Source organism: Strix uralensis, chromosome 28 (genome assembly GCF_047716275.1).
Source record: "Strix uralensis isolate ZFMK-TIS-50842 chromosome 28, bStrUra1, whole genome shotgun sequence".
NCBI classification, from domain to species: domain Eukaryota; kingdom Metazoa; phylum Chordata; class Aves; order Strigiformes; family Strigidae; genus Strix; species Strix uralensis.
The window spans coordinates 489,808-504,415 of NC_133999.1; the positions used below are offsets into that span (position 1 = coordinate 489,808).

Consider the following 14,608-nt stretch of genomic DNA (forward strand, 5'->3'; position numbering starts at 1 on the left):
ATACAATAGCTATTGCTATATTATGCCTGGTTTAGGTTAATAACTGTTAATTCCATGTCTTAAAGCAAAGGACTGTCCCATTGCTGGTAAGGAAGTTATTTGTGGATTGGTTTGTTTTGGGTGGAGTACATAAATGATCTGCAACCAGAGCATTGTAATTACATTTTGAGAGCTCACCCTTGCTCTCCAAGGGTGCTCTTCAAGTTTTGGCTCCCAGCTGGAGGAGGATTAGGATTCATTCTCTTTCAGTGGGTTGTGTGGAAGAGAAGGCTGTAGTTCTATCTAAAAAAAATCATGGTTGATAACAGATGGCCTCCATCTGTACTCTGTGTAACTCTGGAAACTCAAGTGCTAAAAAATTACTTTGACTTGATGCACTCAGTGAACAGGTGAAGTAGCTCTTAGTTAATAGAGTAAGCGTGAGCATGTCAGAAATGTTACTGTCATGGACAGCTATGAATGGATGCTATGAGACAGTGCATTCAGGGTGAAATGGTGTGGAATGGTACCAAGAGGGGCTCTGGCAGTATTTAGAGAAATGGTATCTTGAAGGCAAAGTTTGTGACTGTGGGAAGACATCAGATGTTGTGATGAGTACCAACGTCAGTGGGGTGCTACTGTGGAGGAAGTGTTTTTAACGGCATTCTCCTGACACAGTTTCAGCAGAAGCTGAGTATAGGATAGGTGCTTTAAAAGGAGGAGACTAGTCCAGTATGTTGGTTTGGATCCATGTTGTTAGTCCTTTCTGCCCTGGGGATTGTTGACAGATATGGAATGACACATCTCTGAAGTTTGGTTAATAAAGGAACCTTATTTACTACACAGCTTTAAAGTATTGTCAGACAGGGAGGAGGGTGGATGATGGAGAACATTGCTAAATAAACAACAGCTTGATTCCAGTGTTAGATTTGTTATGTAGCAAGGGAAGAAACAGCAGAGAGAATGAGGGCAGATAATTCTGTCCCTGCCCTTCCTCTAGTCTCACAGCAGTTTTATCTTATAAAGTCATAGTGGTGGTAGGAAAAACAGTTAAAAAGGTATAAATATTAAATGAAGTAATGTCATTTTAGTTGAAAGATAGGTTCCATGTTCTTAAAATAAGTACAAACATGCAATCAACAGAAAATCTGGCAAACAAATCCTGTGTGACAGACTGCTGAGTCTTTTTACGTCTGTCCTCTGTGGAGTAGGTGGACAGATAGGTTTTACTCCTACTTGCCTCGTTAAAGGGTTTCAAAGTAAATTTATCCTAATGAGTTACAAGTCATGTTAGTCGTCGTTCCACCTATTTGGCTTTTCTCTTTATTTGTTGTGTAAATCTGACTTATTTTTCTGTCCTCACCAATTTTTTCTGACTGTGTGAACACCTTTCCTTGGAACAGCTATTAGTACTGCTTCAGACATTGGATGAGAAATTGTAGCTCATTGCTTCTTTCATTGTCCAACAGTCTGGCAGTCTTTCCAATGTTACCGCTATTGTAGTAAATCTGGACTCGCAGTCAGATTAAAAAGAAAGGAGGGAGAAGGGTGTCCAGAAAGAATGGCCCCTGCGTAGCAGACAGAATCCCGTTGATAATATATTTGCTTGTTTTGAGTTACTTTTGAAGGCCAGTTAATCAGTCTGTGGAGCCATCCATGAACAGTGAATTCTGGGTTGAAAATACTGGATCTTTCAAGCATGTTTCTATGAAGACCTGTGAATTATTAAAACTTCTGATTATCAATACCTCTATCAGTTCACTGTATTTATGAAAATTGGATAGAACAAATTATGGATCTTGGTATACAGCTAAAGGCCTGCACAAGTATTATTAAAAATATGAGAACGGAGCTCTTCCTTTTCTGGAATATTTGCTTTTAAATCTTCATCAGCAAGTTGAGTCACCATTCTGTCTCCATTTATTCATATGTAAAATGGAAATTACGTCAGAACTAAAGGTGTTCTGAATTATAAAGCAAATTACCATTTCTATGCATTTCTCCCCATTTCTGTTAAACTGTCCCATCTAATCTTAAAAGTCCAGAAAAGTTGGTGATGGATACAGCTTTTATATGTGTGTGTAAATTTGACTTCATTTAAAATTCTTCAACAATATACAGCCTCTCCCAGGCATTAGGTTTCTCCTCAGTCTTTGAGATTCAATCCTGGATATTTAGTAATGAGGTGTTTTGATTGGAGCGCTGGATCTCTGAACTTGTCTGGACTCATAGTGAATTCCTTGAAGGTGTGTGTGGAAGGAAAGAATAATTCTGCTGCTCAGTGTTACAATGACTAAGATTCAGAAACTGCTAATCATTAAGGTGCATGCAGAATCTTTAGCATGATCTCAGGAAAAAGTAGATGCACTTGCTTTGTGCTGCTACCAATTTTTATTATTTTTTTAAAATATACATCCATAAACATACAGTGACTGAGTGCCTTCAACACAGGCTTCACCTGGCTTTGCAAATTCAGGGTACCTTTGTATGGGCAGTCTCTCAGCAGCAGAGCTGTTTGGAAAAGGTTTTGTCTGCACCTGTCTGGGTTTTTGCCATGCTTGCTGTATGAGGCTGCTCATGTGGGAATGATCTATGCTTGTGCAGACTGCAAAGGGCGTGGAGAAGAATAGTGCTGTGAGAGGACTGTGGGTCAAGAACATGGGACTTCTGTTAAATCTTACCTTCAAGAGTGTTACACTGAGCAGTGGATTTTGATAGTGAAGAATCATATGCAGAATGTTTATTTTCTTTTTTTCTCTCATATCTCACATTCAAGGTGGTAGAGCTTCAAAAAATAAGTAGAATTTAGTCCTGTAGTTGCACTTGTGTGGGTATCCTGAGTAAACTACAAATAGCAGCCTTGTATCAGATGTTTTTAATGTGCACTCAGTTCTCATCCACAGTTCCTTTTGTGCTATCTCCATTACCATGTTTATGTGGGCCCCTGCGTTGTGTTAAATCTTTTTGTTCATTCATGTTTGTTTTCTAACTGAAGTATTTTCCCTTCTTTTAAGGATGCAGCTAATGTGAAAGTAAAGCAGTATTTAAACATGGAGTAATTACCTATATGGACAGAAGTTACTTGGGTGTTTACACAAGTCTCTTCCCCAAAATAATTTGTTATTTTTAGAAATCAAAGTCAATATTGAAGTTCCTTTTCTTTTTTTTCTGAAAACCGAAGTATCATGGAAAGCAAACTGTTTTCAATGGGAGGAGTTAAGATAGTAGTTTACTGTTAATTTGAGGGGTGTGTTTTGACTTTGTAGCTGTGGAAGTCTATGACTTTTTAGAAACATTTTTTTCGTCTAAATTGTTATAGAGTTATAGAATCATATTTTACTTCAAAGACAGCATCCTTTATTTTCTTGAAAATTAGGAAGCTGCACAAAGTATAGAAGAGAGCTTACAGGATATAGCTTCAGTAACTTGAACTGCCAGGTTCCTGAATCAGTGTCAAATGAAGGGGGTTTCTTTATACTGCAAATAAAGAGATTTGAGACTCCCTTCCCTCCTGCCCACCCCCCCAACCCCCAGTTTGCAGGCAGGAAGTCTTGGCATGTGATTCTGATTGTGACGTACAAATCTTGAATTGTTTTAATCCTCTGATTAGGGGGCTTGTTAGCTCTGGGAAGGTTATTTAACAGTTGACTGTCTAAATATTTCCAGTTGTCATTCTGTAAAGTTCTTATCTTGTGCATGTCTAATAGTAAGGCAGTTTCTTCAGTTTGAATGTCAGTCCCAAGTAGTATCTGTGTTGCTTTTTTTTGTAGGTCTCCAGATGTCATAACAACTGCATAGAATTCAGCCTGTATGTACTGCAGTAGTATATAAACTACTAACCTTCACACTTCACTTTGCACTTGTAGCAGCATTTCAGATGTTCTTTCTGTTGTAAGAGTCCTTCCTGGAACCGCAGCACTTATTTTGAATGTCCTTTGATTTTTCTTTTTAAATGACACTTTTATGTTTCTGTTAGGAACAGGTATGTATTTCATGCTTGTCCTTTCTTCTGTATACTCTTTATCTTTTCTCCCTTACCCTTGTTTTAATGTAGCCTCATGTTTTAGGCCATCATTCTGCCATATAAATATGCCTCTTTCTTTCGAGTGAGACTCAACTAAGTGAATTGGAGACAAAATATCCATTGACACAGGCAAACATATGTGTGTTATTGTAATAGTTTTTCATGTGTCTATTACAATATATTTAGCAGTGTTTTCTTGAACATAAAGAGTATCTTAAGGAATTTCCATTTTTACTTTCAGTTGTTTTGTATTTTTTCTTCACCATACTCTCTGGAGAGAGTGTTAAGAATTATGATTTGATAACTCAGGTAGAAACAGAAGGGTGAGTCATTCACCAGGTTAAAAAGCCTGAACCCCTTGCTGCCACAAGTTGATGCTACTGAATAGTATTTCCCAAATTACGCTGTTTTCCCTATATACAAACAAAAATTACTTTGGTAATATAAAATTCATTAGTTCTGGTTTTATTGAGGCATGGAATTGAAGCAATTTTCTTCCCTAGCCACTGGTCCAAAAGGCATGGTATCTAGGCTTTGTGATGCCCCACTCACTCACTGAAACATGTTTCTTCATGTTTGAAATCATTTTCTTCACGTGGTGTAGGTTGTACTTCCCCTCTGGCTTTTCTGGTTCATCTGCTCTTTCCAGTAGCTTCAGCATTTGAGGCAGATCTTTGCAACAGCATGGGCTATTTGAAGTGAGGAGTAATGGTTTGTCTCTTGTTTAAAAACAGACACACAAAAAAACATTACCTAGCATGAATTCTCAGAAGCTGTCTATCAGTGCTCCCAGATCATAACTTCCTAGCTAAGAAACAAATGTACTGTGGTGGGGGTGGTTCTGTAAATCCTAATTGTGGTGGATTCTCTCTGTGGAGGGCTCACATTCAGGATGTCTTAAAGAGCAAAGCAAAAAAACCCTAAAAAAAAGTTGGTGTGAATGTATGTGTTTCTTTTACACTAGCTTTAATTTTACACCTCCTCGATTCTAACCACAATGACTACTACAGGCAGATGTGTGATGATGGGGAAGAGACAGTCCTGGTATCCAGTGAGTTTCTGATGGTATTAAAATATCTGCAGGAAGAAAAGTGCATTCAGGTTACTGACGGTGATCACTGTGTCAGTGTGGGCTACAGAGTTGGCTGTGAGTTTTGAGGCATTTTTCTGCCTCACTTTCTGAATTGAGATGACTGTAAAGCAGATGGATTGTCCAAAACTGAGATTTTAAAATTCCGCGCCACGCTCCCCCCCCCCCCCCCCCCCCGCCCTTCTCCATAGGCACTTCCCTGTAGTTGCCTTTAGGAGGGGATACAGTCTGTGAAATCTGTAGAGCGCGTTTGGTTTCTAGACATCCTTTGTATAGTAACAACATGTGCTGAGACGCTGGCAGGCTGTAAGACACTGTCAGTCCAATTTGTTCAGGCTCCCTCGCTGAATCTGGTGACATCACACAGATAGATGTGCTTGCGAGAAAAACAGCAGAAGGAGTTGAATGTCTGCCAAAAATTTTCAGTATGAAACTGAGCTGGCTGCTTCCAGTCTTGTTTTCACGAATCTTTCATTGTGTGCTTGCGTTTTTCACTTGCCAGGATGTTCTTTGCTGAACAAACACAGCAGCACTGAAATCTCCCCATACTTAGCATAACACAGTCTCACACAGAAGCTTTGGAGGAGTGGCCTGATCTCCACATTCAAAGTTATTCCAATTCATTAAATTATTCTAAAACGTTTTGAATTCTAGTAGAATCTTATTCTTTAGTTCCCCAAACTCTAGCTGATTTGTTTTTTAAGTGTGGTTAAGTGTTTGTTTGCAGTTTGTCAGAGGTGGTAAATACAGGAAACATTGAAGCTATGAAAGATAGTCTTTGATCTGGTTCTGCCAAAGCTAGGCTGTTTATGTGTGGACATCCAAATTTGAAGGACTGTGGGGATGAACGGGGTGTGCACAAATACTGGCTAGAAGATATAAGAAAGACAACCTTAGACTGTTGGCTGTACAGAGGTTCTATAAAATCCTCTTTGATTAAATGAATTGCTCATGTATTTCCTGCAGACAATACATGAAATAGTTTACTTCTTTCCCTGAAAAGTTGTATGAATGTTCCAACTTTGCTTTCACAGATGTTATAGCCACTGTTAGATAAGGCCAGCTGTGTTTGGGGAATTTTTTTCAGTGAAATGGTATACACTTACTGCTCCTGTTTGCAGCAAAGTATTTATATTCAAGAAAAAAAATCAATTGCAAGACAGCTAATGAAATTCACTGCTAAGATTTGCTAGTCAGTAACCTATAGAAAAATAGGAGATAGGGAGAACCATAACAAGTATAACTGTTCATGTCTTCTAATGTTTCATGAGGAATATGCAGCTATTATGGTCATAAAAGCATTCTGTAACTATCTCAGCTGGAAAATGTATGTAATCATAGGAAGCTATCATTGAATCTGAAACAGTTCAGATGTGAACTATTAATACAATAAATTCCCCATGACTTGTCTGCAGGGGCCGTAGTAGTACTGCTTTTTTTAATGCAAGAACAAAGTATATTGCACTGCAACTAGTGAAGCAGTTGTAGAAGACTCTTTGATGCAACATTGTGTGGCAGTCATGGGAGTATCACTAAAGTTTGGTTACTTAGATTACTTGAATGAACTTTATTTGTAGGTCATTTTTTCCTACAAATTAGGTTTCTTCTGGCTAATGTCATATACTTTGCAGCTACGTGAGGATTTTGGAGGTGAAGTTGGATAGTGTCATGTACAAGGTGAATAGAAGCATAGTTAACCGCAGTTTGCTATTAGGTGACTTGCAAGTACACATGCAGTGTAGGGTGCAAGTGAAAGTGTGGACTAGGAAAGTAATTTTGAGGCTTGTTCTTAGTGAAGCAGGATGGCAGTCTGAAATATATCAGACACAAGCTCACTTGGTTGTACCTGTTTTTTCATGCTCACTGTTCTTTAGTGCCATGTTGCTGTTACATTATAATAATATTCTAAAACACCTCAGTAAAATGTTCAGCTGCCCTGGATTGCACAATTGCTTCAAGTTTTCCCTTCAAGTCAAACAGATGAAAGAAAAATAATTCTTCCCTTACTTATTCCAGTTAACATCTAGTAGTAATGCATACACACAGCTGAATGAAAATAGTTGAAATGACAATGAAAACATTGAAGTTGTTCTGTTTCAGTGTAACTGCCATGCTGAAATTGAACTCTAATACCAGAATTGGAGAAAGGGAAATGTTTCCTTTTTACAGCCAAGTAAATCAAAAGTGGAGGTTATTGTTGTCACCATTGTTGGTAAGGTGGAAGTGTCCTTGCTCACCAGGAGAAAGCAAATACACTTTGGGGTACTGCTGCCTGGAGTAAGTTCTTGCTCCAAAGGAAAATATAATTCCTTGGTTAGTAGATTACATAATTCATGCTCTGACAGATTTTTGTCAGGGAGCGTCTCTGAGATTGCCATGTTGCTAACTGTCCGTTATAAAATATTAACTTTGTAGAGCACTTCTTATTTTAAACAAAAACCAAGGACTTTTGCTTAAAGTTCTGGATTTTTTTTTCCCACTGTGTCTCTTCCTGTACTGGCCTTTCTCATGGAAGGTGAGGGAGCAAATTAAAGAAGAAGGAAGTTGACATGTTCTTTAGGATGTACTGGTAAAACTACCTTCAGCTAAAAGGCTTGGAGAGTAGCAGGTGTTTTTCATATTTAAAAAAATGTAGGACTGAAGCTCAGGAAGTTTTCATTCTGACAGCAATCCACTGATTGAATAAAGATATGTTTATAAAAGATAAATTTATAAATCTGGTATAGTAGTCTTATCTTTTTTCCCAAAGGCAAACTGCCTCATTAATGTACTAGACATCTTTAAAGCATGTCAGATTATATAAGTGATTTAACTCCTAGGGTTTGATTTCTAAGAACCATGGCAGTTTCTTACAGGGGCTTGCACCAAAAAAAAAAAAAAAAAGTGGTGGGTTTGAGACAGATAAAAAGAAACAGTAGGTCAAAGTGTGTATAGTTTCCTCCCAGGAAAAGAAATACTGTAGTCTCTTGGATCAAAAAGTCAGAGGTCCCAACAACATTCACTGATGCTAATAATGCAGCCTTCACTGTTGAATTGATGTTTGCTGGGTGCTCTTTTTGGGGTGTGGCGGCGTTAGTGGTTTTTGCCATCAGGAGAAAGGTGGTAGCTATAAATATTGGTCAAAGGGGCATAGCTGCCTACAATCTTTTCTAAGCTTGGAAGTCTGTCAGACCTTTGATCAGACTGCTTCCAGAAATTACACTGCTTGACATGTCACTTACATGTTCCTATACAGTGTAGTGGGTGATATTGCTGTTCATTGCTGCTGGCTTTTCTGTGCCAAAAGGAGTGAATTGCCATCAGTCTTACTCTCTGCTGCAAAAACTATTCCGATGTGCTCTGCATGTAGTTTAACAAGTTGATATTTTATAATTACTTGTACAAAAACTAACCACAGCATTTGGACCAGCAAGATGTGAAGATGCAATTGATATTGAATGGATTGATGCTTTCAGTGGATAATAGTATCACTGGTATCCAGAAATGTCTGCTGTCACTTGTGAAATGTCTGTTCTTGTATGAATAAATTGCACGTACTTGGTAAGAGATTCATATGTGTGGGCATGTGTAAGTCATCTAAAACTATATCAAACAGTACTCATGATAGAGGCTAACATATAATTTAAATGAAAGTTTGGACCAACAGGTGAATTTTGATGTGGTGTAGTAAATATTCTTGAAGTATACAATAGGGTTAAATGCACAATATTTCTTTATAATGCATTTAAACAGTCAATTTTTAAATTCCTTTTACTGTCCCGGTTCTTTGATTAATAAGTATATAGAACTGCAGCATTCAGTGCCACAAGGTTTCCCAATAGGTAAGAAGGAATTGGCAGAAGAGATGTATTTAATGCATCTAAGCTGTTAATTGTTGTTCTTTAGGAAAATGTACAGAAAGAGATCTTTTAGTAAACATCATAAAGACTGGAAGTCTTAGTAGTATCAGCTGTTGGCATATGAACTGTAACTCGGGGGGATTTTTAAATGGGAACTACTTAAGGTTGCCAAAGAGGGCATTTCATTGGCATCGTGTGGTAGGATTACCTCAGTAGCTGTTTCCCAAATATTTGTTGACTATTTCTGCCTTTCTTCATGTTTTCAATAATAATTCCATGATGTTTTGTAAGAAAAGCTGTGCTTGGGATTCTTTACCCATAATACATTTAAAAGAGATTCTTATTATCTATACATCTGCTGGCTATGGATTTCTCTTATCTTTGTTACCTGATTTGCATATAGAAAATAATAATTTAAGACTGTGCCTATCTAACTGTGGGGAATTGGTTCATCTGCTATTGCTTTGTCAGAAAGGTTGCTCTATATTCATGTTTTATAGTTCTTCCGTGTATAAATACTTACATTTAGTGTCCAATTCATTTCTCAGTCATTCCTGAGTATATTAATTCCTGTAGGTCATCTATTCTTAAAAATAATTTTATTGTCTGTTCTTTGAAAACTATTTCCCTATCCTGCTGTTATGTGAATATTGAAGCTAGACATACAATCCTAATAATAGTCTCAATAAACGAATTTTTATTTTATATTCTTCTTGTATTTGTCTAATATTTAAACGTATAAAGCAAAAATAGATCAGAAATATTTATTCCTTTTTTTTCATCATTTACAATTTTATCATCTGCTCCCTGCAAGGAGCCTGTTGCCATTTCTTTCTCCCTTTCCCTTCTTGTAGGTTGTTCTGTTCTCTTTATTTTTCTTACTTGCTGCCCAATAATTTGTAAATTCTTACTGTATCTTTCATGTATACCTAATACTACTGGCAAAAATCTGCCAATCTTCTTGTCCTATTTCATGTGATCTATCTCATTACATGGTGTCTGCTGTGATGTTGACCAGAGGGGAAGAAAACCCCTTTTATACTTCGTGCTTTGCGAGGGGTTCAGTTTTTCAAACTACATCGCTTTGTCAGGAACTGTAGCATATGACTCCTTCAGAAGTAGTAAAGCTATTCTCCTTCATTTCTAAAAAAACCCAAAATACCCCCAGTCATAATTACCAAATGGTGTTTATGTGTTAAGTGGTGCCAAAAATGTGAATGTCATATCTGTTGTTACATTGCAGTTCAGTAATACAGTTAATAAGGTGTGACTGTGTAATTAAGTCCATTTCACTACACTTGCAGATGTCAAACCAAATACATTCTTGAAGTAATCTGTAAGGGATGGTAAAAACATCAATTCTCACTTTCTGAACACAAATATGATTTGCCTGGTTTGTCTTGTAATGTTGGGGTACAGCCCTTCTCTGTGAATTAGTAGTCTCTCCAAGTGCTACTGTGATTACATATACAATAGAAAATGAAATTCTTCTGGTTATTTAATTATAACTGTATGTTGACAGCACTTCTTAGTACTTATCTTCAGCAGTTTGATTCTATATATCCAGGTTTGCAGAGTAGGCATTTTAGGCTTATGTCAAGTCTCTGAATTAACTCATCATTTTACAGCCCTTTCAACTAAAGCCATAAATGTTTTCTTGAGACGCGTAAGCAATTTAGATGGAAATTTGGTACAGACTTCAGTTCTGAAAGTATATCATCCCTTTGTATTAAGAAAAACCAGCATTTTGTGCTTGTTCTGTTCTATTACAGTATCACTGAGATTATTCTGTATTCAGAGCAAGGAAGTGCTGGGGTTTTGGATCATGGTTTCTTTTTGTATTTTTGGCAATCTTCATTTACTTAATTATTTATGCTTTGAATTGGTAACTTCAAAGGCAACAGAAGTGTGTAGAGTAATATAAATGTTTTTGTCAGAGCTTGGTTGTCAGTCTTAACCCCTCTTCTCTGCTTCATTGCTTTTTTTTTAATACCAGATGTAAACCTCAGCATTTGATACTGCAACTTTAATGTCACATTGGCTCTTAACTGTGAGTTAAAAATCAGTAAATTGTTTGTGTCAGAAAGTAAGATTTAGCCAGGGAAATTGATGCTGTTGAATGTTCAGTCCCATTAAAGTTTAACTATTAGAAAGAACAAATGTTCCTCTTTTACCTTCTGTCTGAAATACTGTTATACCGTAGTTGAGATTCTCTATGCAACTTTATCATAACCTCAGACTGAATTGAGAGGAAAAAGAATGATTCTGGGATGTTAAATTATGTTCGCTGAGTCTATTTCTGGCAAAACCGCACTTTTAATATTGTGGAAGTTACAATTTGCTTTATTTAAAAGAAGCTAAAGAGTTTTGTAAATTTTTATTTTATTTTTATTTTAACTGACTGAGCTAATATATGACCAAATATAAAGAATGAACGAACATGCCAAACTGGATTCTAAAGGATTCTAAACCTTTTTACTGCAACTTTGTGGTGGCTCAAGATAACTGCATTTCTTTCGGAGAAGACCAGCAGATGCCTAGACAGGAATCACTACATTCTGTAGTTCTCACGGTGATCTGCTTGTTGACATTACTCAAGGAATTTTCTCTGAGCGTTTTCTTATCTGAAAATGGGAATAATGGTGCTTATCTACTTTGTGTAGTATTTAAATATGAATAAAATAGCAAAAAAAGAAGCAGTTACTATTCTTACAGGAAGGATGAAGGTTAGTTAATAATAACTTTTTCCAAGAGGTAGTAAGTATTCCTCAGGAAGAAGAGATTGAAGGTAAGAAGACAAGTGAATGTTTCTCAGAAGGTGGAGGGTAAATGTAATACCTGAAATCTTAATTCCAAAGAAGTTAAAGCATTGACAGACCCTTAAAACAGTTTTTCTCCCCAGTAAACCTCATACTGACTGGGAGCAGCTAGCTGTCTGGCACCTAGGGTCCAGTCATGAACAAAAAGAAAACGATCTGTGTACAGTTGGTCCTCTCTCTATTAATAAAGAGGATGGGGGATCTCTACATAGCTGATTTTAGCCAACGTTACTATGGTGACTATGGCTGGAAAGATACTTCCTAACTTCCCGTGGAAGTGAAGATGCTAGTTTCCCCCTCCCACTTGGATATTAACGATTTGTATGCTTGGCATAACTGTCTATAATTGTCTTATTTTCTCCCTTTCTCAAAAGGAGCAGAAACTGGAATCCTGCAGTTAACTAAACCTGTGAATGTATTTCACAGGCAGGTGATTTCGTATTAGTTTACACTTCAACATCATCTGGGATTTACCGAAAGGCTAAGATAAACACTTGTGTTCAGGATGAGGAATGTTAGGCTTTCATTCCCAAGTAGTCATTTCACATTGTGTGGCTTAATTTTGAAATAGGAAATTTCCTAACATGTTTTGATTGTTTCCATCTAGTGGATATTTTAAGGAACACACCTCAGTCTGTAAGTATACTGGATCTGTACACCAAAGTAAAGATACAGCTTGAAAATTCCAGTTTCTATATTACTGTAATATAAACCAACTTGATCTCTGCAGGAAACTGTTCTGGATATAGCTTTTGCTTTGGCTTAGCCAGAGTAAAGATTTCTTGAAGTTCTTCTGGCATATGCTTCCATACAATAATTAACTGTATGTGCATATGTAGCTGCATAATATACTCTGAAAAAGGTATTTGTGAAATCATTAACTGTAACGTGATACAGCTATATAAAGAATGTGTCTCAAAACTTACCATAACCTAACATTTTTTTGTTTTCAGTGTTTTTAATGTGATTTTAGCATATTTTAATTATTTTTTAAATTAATTTTGCTTACATATTTGCTCTGGAAACTATAAATCACAGACTTGTCTTGGAAAATGCAGAATTGGATTAGAAAGAGTTTGCTAGATTATGAAATCCAGCCTTAATATTACTGGAGATAAGACTATCCTTTCCCTCTCATTAGTTGATCAAGTGCCACTTTAAAGCAATCAGTTACTGCACTTGTTACCTTTTTGAGGAGGCTGTTGTAGAATGTCAGTCCTTTGGTTTAAAAACCTCCTGCATATTCCAGGCCAAATGTATTGTTGACTAGTTAATATCGATTTGTTATTTCGCTAGCGTTGTGCCTCATCTTAAATACATCTTTTTCCCTACATGGTGTTTAAGCCCCCTGAACTTTTTCAGAGAGAGCAAACCTTTTCATCTGCTGCCTTAGGGTGCTAAACAGCATACTCACATAACTTCTTACAAGATAATTTTCTTTTCATTTTTCATAACCATGTTAATAGTTGTATAGTTGTTCTATAATACATTTTATTCCAGGTAATGTATTGCTGTTGTTTTTGATGATTGCACTGTTGCTTTCTGGATACTTGATGGGGATTTCTAAGACTACTGTGTTATGGGGTCATCTCTGCCTTTTTTCCACCACTGCATCACCTCATAGCTTATTCATTTGTTGACAAATTGAGGCACCAACTCTCTCTAACTTTGTATTTAGTTATGTATTAATTTATAGGCCTCTTTCCCAGCTTGTTTTTCCAAGTTCCCCCTAGTCCTGGAATTCCATTCTCTTTTCCTTTGTACCCAGGATTATGTCTCTTGTCTTTGAAGTTCTAACTTCTATTCAGGTTACAGTTAATGCAGTATTGTGTGGTGAGAACCAACTAAAATCTGTGAGACACAGTGTATATTACATACTGCTTACATGTGATATAAATGTTTTGTGTGGTTTTGTTTATCATGATTTACTCCCTTGATATACTCAGTGCTTTTATTGTCTGTTTTCCTCACAGCCGGTTGCTGAACCAATTCCAATCTGCAGTTTCTGCCTTGGTACAAAAGAGCAGAATCGAGAGAAGAAACCTGAAGAGCTCATCTCTTGTGCTGACTGTGGCAACAGTGGTAGGTGACCATTTACAGTGCTGCTAGTAATAACCCATCCACTTGAGACAGAAGAGCTTGGTATGGTGACTGCTACTGACCCATACATATGAGGGGTATGCATCTAATAATTACCTGGCCGCTCGAAACAGAAGTCTAGTATAGTGACTACTGACCAGTACATATGAGAAGTATGCATCTATGCCGTATAATCCAGTTTGTTCAGCAGAATCTCATGCTCCCAGAGGGGAGACAGTTAAGTTAACCTACCATAAATAGTTCATTTGGCTCCTGGAGCTTTCTTTAAAAATGTGGTAATGATGACCAGTTTTTCCATGTTTTGCAATTCAGTTATGAAAAACTATCTTGGTGTTCTTCTGTATGTGAGCCTGCCACTTCCTATCCAGGATGTTGTTTTTGTGTTATAAGTAGGTAAGAATAGAAGCACCTAAAAAATAGGAGTATCTGGATAACCAAAATTCTGCATGGGAATACATGATTGATAAAGTAATCTCTCTGTGAAGCTATCCATGAGCATTAACAGCAGTGGAATGGTTTTACTGGTATAATGTTCTCCTTTTTCTATAGGTCATCCGTCCTGTTTGAAGTTCTCTCCAGAGTTGACAGTTCGAGTGAAAGCCTTGCGATGGCAGTGTATTGAGTGCAAAACATGCAGTTCCTGTCGAGATCAGGGCAAAAATGCTGTGAGTACAGCAGGGTATGGACTGAATGAGGAGGATATCAGTCTTGTGGCTGTTCTGTTAAACTACAAGTAAAATAATTCTAGAGTCAAATA

At 37.1% G+C, this 14,608-nt stretch overlaps 1 protein-coding gene across 3 annotated transcripts in view; it reads left to right on the forward strand.

Annotated features, from left to right (window-relative positions):
- KAT6A (lysine acetyltransferase 6A) overlaps positions 1 to 14,608 on the forward strand; it is a 48,766-nt gene that overhangs the window by 9,380 nt on the left and 24,778 nt on the right. For all 3 annotated transcript variants that reach the window (XM_074852386.1, XM_074852388.1, XM_074852389.1), the window contains 2 exons: positions 13,725 to 13,833; positions 14,401 to 14,516. In XM_074852386.1, the coding sequence (XP_074708487.1) occupies positions 13,725 to 13,833; positions 14,401 to 14,516 (225 nt within the window). The remainder of the gene's footprint in view (positions 1 to 13,724; positions 13,834 to 14,400; positions 14,517 to 14,608) is intronic.